Raw genomic sequence first — 9,117 nt, forward strand, 5'->3', positions numbered from 1 at the left:
GTAAATTACTTCATATTTTTTTCATTTATTTTATAATAGACTGATTTTCTTATTTTATTAAAATATGGAATCCTTCAATTTGATTATTTTTAATTCATAGGGCTATGCATGACTTTTTAATTCTTATGTTTTATAAGCATTTTATAGTCTTTTCCTATTTCTACCATAGTGATGTTTTGCATAGCATACCACAAACAAAAACTTCAATTGTATCATGTTTTATTTAAATAAAATTAATGTTAAGCTTATATATAGATATTTTTTTGTTTACATTTTTCTTTTATAATGCAACAGTCTAAAATTAAATCTGTTTATTTTTATGTCTTTTTCTTACCTGTCATTCATTTATTAACCAAAAAGGTATGACTAAAGCATGTAAAGAACATTAATAAAACATAGCTGCCATATTATTTTAATGTAATGGTTAAATACTCCACCTTTGCAGATGAGGTAATGAAAGAGTGACCACAGTGGTTCACCGGCATGCTGATTTAAATTTCCCGGTCATGTTATTGCTCCGCTTCCTGCAGACTTGCACCTCGATCTGCAGCAGATTTTGGTTCCGCTGCAGAAATGGCCTCGACTGCACCGAGAGCAACAAAAGCCAAATGATCTGCTCTCGTTTGGGAGTCGGCAGAGAGAACAATTTAACCGTTTTGTGAGGCGCTGGCTCGGAGAAACCTGGGAGTTTGTTACGGTACTTAGAGGAGCGACGAGGCGGACGGATAATGCCACACTGCCTGTGGCCGGAGCCGCTGTCACCCGCACAATTGAAGCGGCTGGAGGAGCATAAGTACAGCGCTTCGGGTCGCTCCCTGTTCGAGCCTCCGTGCCAGGTCTACTGGAACTGGCTGGTCCTACAGATACCGACATGGGTCGCACCGAACACGCTGACTATTGTTGGACTCTTGATAAACATCCTATCCACGGTGGTGCTGGTTTGGTTCTGTCCTACGGCAACGGAAGAGGTGAGTAAATCGAGCCTAGCTGAAGTTTTTTCACAAGGGCTCGAGCGCTGTTTACGTTCGTACCGAACTACATCTAAAAATAGCCCGAAATAAATAGTTCATGACAGCCTTTCACTCCATCTTTACTAAAAATAAAAGTAAATATAGTGTCTTAATCAAAAACGTTTTCCTGTCAATTCGGCCTATAGATAAGTATCGTATTATTTGATATGTGAAAACAATTTCTAATTAAATCAGTACCCTAATAGCGAAAGCTAACGCAATCTATTGTCTATTTTTGGATTTATTTTAAATAGTCGACTGCTTTTTTTAAAGTAATATAAGCCGAATTAAAGACAGTCACACGCGTCTGTAGTTGTTGTATCATTACAATATATAAAGCTTTATTGGCATCACGCGGTGTGGATGATTTCAGTAGCTCCGTTTTGATTCGGCAAATTTACGGAATAGATTAATGGTCGTACATAGTTGGAAAGTTTACAGATTTTTACGTGTTGTTGTCTGTCACCACGCATGTGATGGAACAAAACAGCATTTAGGGACATAATCTTGTTTTAGGTCACCATTCCAGAAGACTGTTGTCATTATAGCGATGTTGTAGTGTAAACAACTGCAAAGACAGTGCAGACATAAGATCCCTGGTACATATATAGCCGAAATGCAGAAATAGGCCTCTGCAGCTGACCTATGGTCCAGTTGAGCTGGGTGCATAATGTCACTTTACCACAGCCATAAGACATACGTTTGTGTTTTATCAGAAAAAAGCACCTTTGACCCATCCAAGCATGAGAAAGAGCTGATGAAACAAAGTCCATGCAGCCTGCTGATAGTCAGGCCCCAGTTATAGTTCAAACACGTGCAAAAACTTTGCAAAGTTGTGTAAATAATACATTTATGATTTCAATATTAGAACTTTTAATTTAACTTTTTTTTTGGGTGGGGGTAATCTGGGATTAAGGTGAGAATTGTGGCCTTTTTCTTATCTAAAAAGTAATAATTAGTTTTTAAAAAGTATAATCTTTATTGTTATCGTAATAGTACAGCAAAATATTGTGATAAAATTCAGAGTCCATAATGCCCACCACTAACTGGAACCACTTTTACAGTCAAACCTGAACTGGGAGGTTCTTTTGGTTCATATTGATCATCTCGTTTGCCCTCTACATCCTTATCTTTCTCTCTAAGATGTATTTTAGTCAAACAATGTGCTTTAACTTTTGTATGTTCAACAAAACCAGATTGTTCAGCTGTTAAATATTTGTTTAATGACATTTCAGACAGTATTTACTGCAAACATTTCTCTTTGCCTCGTGTTTGCCGCGCTAATGCAAACACTGTGAATTCTTCAAGTAAAAATAAATGTCAATGCATTTCTACAAAGGAGTGGAAGAATAATTTCACTTTTAAATCTAGCAGCACACATTGAGGATAGCAATTAGAGTTAAACCAACAGACTTTGTTGACTGACATTATGCTCAAGTTCATTTTTGTTAAAAATAATTTTTCTGCTGCTCACGATTTCCTTGCCCAGACTAAATTTCTCTATAAATATCCCGACTTTAATGTAAATAGATGAGTTCTCTTCAGCGTATTGTGAATTCATTGTATGTGTAAGGCTTACAATTACAGACTGGTGGTGCAAATGCTGCACATGGTCAAGATGATTGGTGAGAAGTGAACTTCCTGTGCAGGTTAATCAATCAGATGTTAGAACCTGATAACAAGTCAGTTACATATCACATTATTTCACTATGTACACCAGTTAAATAACAATTACAATTAGATAAGAATATCTTTAGCTTCTAAAGAGACATCTGGAGTAAGTTTACATTTTTAAAGCAAAATCAGTGAATATTCAACCCCAAAAATATATTTTTGTTTTACTTTTACAGTGAACTTTCACATTTACGACACAATATAAAATAATATATAAACAAAGCTATGCAGTTTAAAGTGTAAAATATTTTAAAATTAAACAAGCCATTATTATTTATGTGTTTCCACCATAAAAAGCTTTGGTCTTCATGCTGCGTTCAAGTTATTTGGAGTTGGATTTGACGTCAAAATTTGAGATAAAAAGTCAGATTTTCAACAAGGCGACGCCCAAATTTATTGTTTGTAATATCTCTAACAAACATCATTTTAAGCTTTACTTTCTATAATGCAGCACCACTTTTAATCTGTTAAGTTTAGAGTTACAGGTGCAACGTGAATTTTAGACCCTCTTTTACTTGTGTGTCTTGTAAACTAAACATGTTTCCACCACATTTTACGACTGTTGATGCGAAGGGCGGCCATATTGAAATGAAGAATTTCTGTCTCCTGCTCTGTGTCTCCAGGCTCCATGTTGGGCCTTCCTCCTGTCTGCTCTGGGCCTCTTCATTTATCAGTCTCTGGATGCCATTGATGGGAAACAGGCCAGGAGGACAAACAGCAGCTCACCGCTCGGGGAACTGTTCGACCACGGCTGCGATGCCGTCTCCACAGGTCCCTTAGCCAAAATGTCCAATTGCTGCCCCATTTTATTCTTACTGTACATTTTGACAAGCAGGAAAATGGGAAGAATTCACATTGTATATTTGTGTTTTTATGATTTCAGTGTTTGTTGCTGTGGGAACCTGCATTTCATGCGGAATAGGAAGATACCCAAACTGGATTTTCTTCTGTGGCTTCATTGGGATGTTTATGTTTTTCTGTGCCCACTGGCAGACCTACGTATCCGGGACCCTCCGCTTTGGGCTGTAAGTCATCCACTCATACGAAATATCATTGAAATAATGATCAGCTAATTTAGTAATCGATTAATTGTTACTGGAGTATACGAACTAAAAAAAAAGACATTTGCTGCTCGAATAACTCACTCAGAGCTGTAATAAAGGCCAAAACTGTGCAAAACATATCAGTTTTACATCTAAGATAGAAAAAAAACATGTCTGTAAATATGTTTTACCAAAAAACACAGTCCATATTCTGTGAAATAAATAAAAATCTGATCAGCTCAACACTGTATTGATGTTAAGTCCAGCAGAAAAGGCTGAGCTTTTTACATGATGTAAGATCACCTTTGCTACAAATGATTACAAAATAAATGCTGTTATTATATCTAGTCAATAAAATGTTTTTCTCATTTAAGAAATAATTTAAGTATTTTTTGCATCTCCAGATGCATTTCTAATGTTGTATAAAAATGTATTACATGACAAATTTGCAGAAAGTAAAATTCTTTTGAACACAAATAATCGTCAAGACTCAAGAGTAATCTGAACTAAACAAAATCATTTGTTTCAGCCCTGAATGACAGCAGCAGTTAGACATTTTATTCAGTTGTTTTCCGTCAACATTATGAATAATTACATTTATTCCTCTGTCTTATTACTCAACATGCTTGAGTAATTGGAGTTTCCATGTTGCTAATAAGATGCGTATCAAATTAGGCAACCTATAGGTTGCACAAGCATGTGCTCAGCAAAAATGTCACAATGAACAATCTTGCTGGGCGATAAATTGTCCCAGAAGTTATGATATTGTTTTGAGACCATTTTAAAGTAATACAATGGTGGATAATCCAAGAAAACATTCTAAAAGATCAATAAACGTTAAATTTTATTGAACGTTCAGCGCTGGAACTGGAAAACATTTTAAATATCCAAAATAAATAAACAAAACAACAAATATAATTAATTATGAAGTCTCTGTAAACAAAATTGCCCTTCAAAAAAAGGGCTGTTTGAGATCAGAACACCAGACTGAAGAGAAAAACCCCAAATCATGAAAATGGAAATTATTGAGCTTGTTTCAACTTATTACACAATTAATTGCTTATTGGAACAAAAATAGAAATGTAGATTGGCAACTTTTCAGTTTGATTTAAAGTGAATATTATTGAAACTTGTGGACAAATTTAAAATTCTACAACATAGAATTGTGTTGAGTTGAGAAAGATCAAATTATGTGCGCAAATAATGACTTGAACTGCTCATCTCTTCACAGCGTCGACGTCACAGAGGTGCAGATTGCCATCATCATCATGTACCTGATGTCTGCATTCGGAGGCGTGAGCCTTTGGGAAAACGTGGTAACTGAGAACCTCACTCTTCGTCCTCTCACATGCAACAACACTGTAGGCACACGGGGACGTTTCCATGTCTCCAGAATGAAGAACAGCTCATTATTTTCTAGTCTTAGTCGGTTTTCTAGCCTTTGAATAGAATTTGTGTTTTACTTTCACTCCGTGCTGCCTTTGGAGGCTTGACTTAACGTCATTGAGAGAAGTGCGAAGGTAAATATGGGTAGGAAACGCCGTGCCAGCAGGTCATCTATTGGACATGATCTGGCTCAAAAAGCTGATGATGTCACCTGCATTTGTTTGTTTTTTGCTTTGCGCTGCCATCACGCTCAGCATGCTGCTGCCTGTATAAAAGGGAGCTTCTTGAAATTTAGCCATTTGATTAATTTGAGCCTTTTGTGTTTCTATAGCTGCCCATTGTAGGAATGCCGCTGTACGCTTTCCCCATCATGGGCATCATCGGAGGCGCCTTGTACTCCTGCTACAACTACTTCTATGTGATTCTGAATGGAGGCGTTGGGAAGAACGGCTCCACTGTGGCTGTAAGTGGCAGCTGCTGGTCAAAAATGAGGCGCTTTAGCACTGATGCTAACAATATTGATTCCTTTGTAGGACACCAGCGTCCTGTCTCCTGGTCTGCACATCGGCCTTGTCCTCACGCTGGCCTTCATCATTTTTAAGAAGTCATCCAGCCATCTGTTTGAGAACCATCCCTGTCTCTACCTGCTGACCTTCGGCATGGTCATCGCCAAGATCTCCAACAAGCTGGTGGTACGTTTGCTGTCTCCACATCACCTTAAAAATGCTAAAAGTTATCTTTTTAGTGACATTTCATCACATGTTTCTCATCTGCAGATAGCGCACATGACCAGGAGTGAGTTATATCTTCCCGACACAGCCTTCATCGGCCCTGGCCTCCTCTTCCTCAACCAGTATTTTAACAGCTTTGTTGATGAACACATAGTCCTCTGGATCGCAATGGTTAGTATTAAAACTAAGAGACAAAAGATATTTATTGCTTAATGGATTATAGTTGTAAATCACATTTACATATTTGAAATCAGCCCCAGTTTTCTACAATTTAGGTGTAAAACCAATAAAAGGAAAAATATTTGGTTTTATCAATTTTATTCTGCTTAAGGATTATTTATTAAGCTTTCTTAAGCAAGTTGATATAAAGATGTTCATTTGTACAAAATGAGTTCAGTCTGGTCAGTTTTACCTAGTCAGAATGTTTTAAACACTAATTTTAAACCCTCTTAAATTTAACTCAAGGTCTGACTTCAGGTGATCCTTAAATGTTGAGCACTTTTCTTATTAATTATTCAATAATAATATTCTAATATAAATCTTTAGTCTTCATATTTGAAACATCTATTAATTTCTCAGTGGATTCCAAAGTCAACTTACATGTTTTTTTTCTATTTTTGTAAGATTTTTAAACTCATAGTTTACATTCGGTGTGAAATCAAATTTTTTATCAGATGATCAACAATATTTCTATAAAAGAAGCAAACCTGTGTGTGAAAACTTACCTTCTTGCAGGAAAGTGCCAGGTGTTCTTGCTATGGGACACAGCTACGATTTCCCTGCAAAAAACAAGCATCATATCTGAAGGATAAATCTCAAATTCAATAATTTCTTAATAATTTTTAGTAGTATTAATAATTGCACACTTATATAACCAAATTATGCATTAACCAAATTTAAAAGTCATAATTGATTCACAATAAGTAAATTACTGACAGAAATAATCAACACAATAAAAGCCAAAGTACTTCAAGGAGATATCAATGAAACATTGCTACGTCAATATGGAATATAGTGTTAATTCTGTCTTATTTTTTAACTAGTTGTATTCATTAGCTGGTCATTTCTGAAATTTTTTTTTTTTTAAGTGTCATTTTAATTCCCAGGATACTAACTTTCAAGCAAAAAGTCAAGTTCATAGAATCCTAGAGACAAACTTAGTTTTAATAAAGCATTGAACGTAAAAACAAAAAATTGTCATTATTAAACTAAGAGCCAAACTGACTAAAACAACCAGCGAATTAAAGTTAAGCTAAAATCTATTGTGGCTACTCAATTGTGTTTTTTGCAGAATACTGACAAAGTTTTGTGCACATTTGTAATAAAAATGCAGCTATTGAGCAAACTATGTGGCGACAGTGGGAAGAAACAACTTCCTTTAAACATAACTAAAACTCCACCAGAATCAGCTGTTTATTTACGGCCATTTGTTGTGAAAGGCTGAAAAAAAAAACGTTGTTTTGAGGATAATAGCTTTTCAAAGCTAAACTATTAGCAGTTAGGCCTAATTTTTCTCTTCTCCGTCTTCGTAGGTCCTTTCTCTGGTGGATCTGACACGGTACTGCACAGGCGTGTGCCTCCAAATCGCCTCACACCTGCGCATCCAGGTGTTTAGCATCACGCCGCAGCCCAACGCCCACCGTGACTGATGGGTTGCCCGGCGGGAGGAGGCGGGAGGAGACGCAGATCTCTCCCCGCTGCTGAAAGCAGACGACGACAATGAAGAACTCAGCGGGGAAAGACCCTTGACCCTGAGCCACTGCAGCCTTGACAAAGTAACCACCTCCGATTAAAAAAACTGCCTCACTCAAAAAAAAGGAACAAAAGAACCAATCCAACACTGCAAACCAAAAAAAAAAGAAAAAAAAGAAGAAGAAAACAGCTTGAGAAGCTGTTGGAGAATTAAATGGTTAGAAGTTTAAACCAACCTAATTTAATCTAAAAATTGGTGCATGCTGTCATGAAAGTCATTGATTTTTTTTTATCTCAACCAAAATACCAAATGTTTTTATTATATTAAACCATTATTTGTTATTAATTTTGAAGCATGACAGAGTTTATTTTTTTAATTCTCCATAGATTTGACACCAAACCAAACCAAACATCGACTCTGTTCTCAAACTAAATAGATTGCCTGATTCATTATTTTTCTAAATAACCCATTGTTTATTTATTCAGTGTTCCAACATGGAACAAATCAGGGCTTTAAAATGAAGACATTTTAATTCAAATCAAGTGGTGGGTTGTCAAAGAGCTCTGTGAAGGGGTAAGAGTCACGTGTTGATGCTGAAAACGACGACAGGTACTTTTTTAGGTTATTCCACCAACATCACTCTAATTTAAACAGAATTTACTCACCGTTATGTTCAGTTATTAATAAAACATCTGTACGCTGGTATTTAGAGTGCTGTCGACTCATGAAGTGTTAACACTCGACTCGTTCTGCTTTCTCATTTCTTCTCCCTAAAGGGCTAATATGTAATTATATTTGATTGTACAGAAATCAACTGAATACGCCTTAAATATTTTTGTTTGTAATTACTGTTTAAAGCAGATTTGTATGTTTTTGTTTCTTTATTTTCACTAAGGTTTGCCAGATACAGCAATAGTTACAATACAACTTGACTGGAAGATTTTTTTGGTTTTATTTTTGACTTTTCACCTAGATGAGTGAATTTCAGTTGTGTTATTTGGTAACGTGATTATTAGTAATTATATATTGACTGATCATCATGGAAATGTTGTATTTTGACTCATAATTTAGGTGCACTGGGATCAGAAGGGATTTTTCCAGAGGCTGAAAAACTTCCTGGATTTTTTTTTGGAAAACTTTCATCTCATGTTCTGCTTTTGCACCATTACACCCCAACAGAGGAACGTGTACTAACACACTACATCATTTTCAGATGGATGTTTGAACTATGCATTGACATGTAATTTGATTCCAATCACCTCATTGTGCTGTTCAGTAATACAGTCAGACATTTCTAATAACAGATGTGAATGAAGAGATTGTAATAAAGATCATATTTTTCATCGTTTTCAGTGGTTTTATTAATCTTGGGAAATTGCTGCACTCAAAGTATTTGTACTCTGTTCAGATTTACAGCTACAGTAAAAGATATGCATTGGGAAACTTGCCAATTTAAATCAACTTTATCTATCATTTAACAATAATTAAGCTGTAAAATGTCCAGATGGCTATGAAAAGTGTTTTCTGTGCATTTAGCGTCATGATGATTTAACCAAACATTAGTGGTGTTCGTGTGGAAC

General features: G+C 35.9%; 1 protein-coding gene across 1 annotated transcript; it reads left to right on the forward strand.

Moving 5' to 3' along the window:
• The first annotated feature begins 537 nt into the window (after positions 1-537).
• On the forward strand, positions 538-8,885 carry chpt1 (choline phosphotransferase 1). Its single transcript, XM_055054651.1, has 8 exons — positions 538-968; positions 3,308-3,455; positions 3,568-3,709; positions 4,959-5,043; positions 5,445-5,576; positions 5,647-5,805; positions 5,890-6,015; positions 7,377-8,885. Exons 1-8 carry the CDS (start codon positions 729-731, stop codon positions 7,491-7,493), a joined length of 1,149 nt encoding a protein of 382 aa, XP_054910626.1. The 5' UTR covers positions 538-728; the 3' UTR covers positions 7,494-8,885.
• The last annotated feature ends 232 nt before the right edge of the window (positions 8,886-9,117 follow it).

The sequence above is a fragment of the Poeciliopsis prolifica genome, unplaced genomic scaffold (assembly GCF_027474105.1).
Source record: "Poeciliopsis prolifica strain line A6 unplaced genomic scaffold, Auburn_PproV2 SCAFFOLD040, whole genome shotgun sequence".
NCBI classification, from domain to species: Eukaryota; Metazoa; Chordata; class Actinopteri; order Cyprinodontiformes; family Poeciliidae; genus Poeciliopsis; species Poeciliopsis prolifica.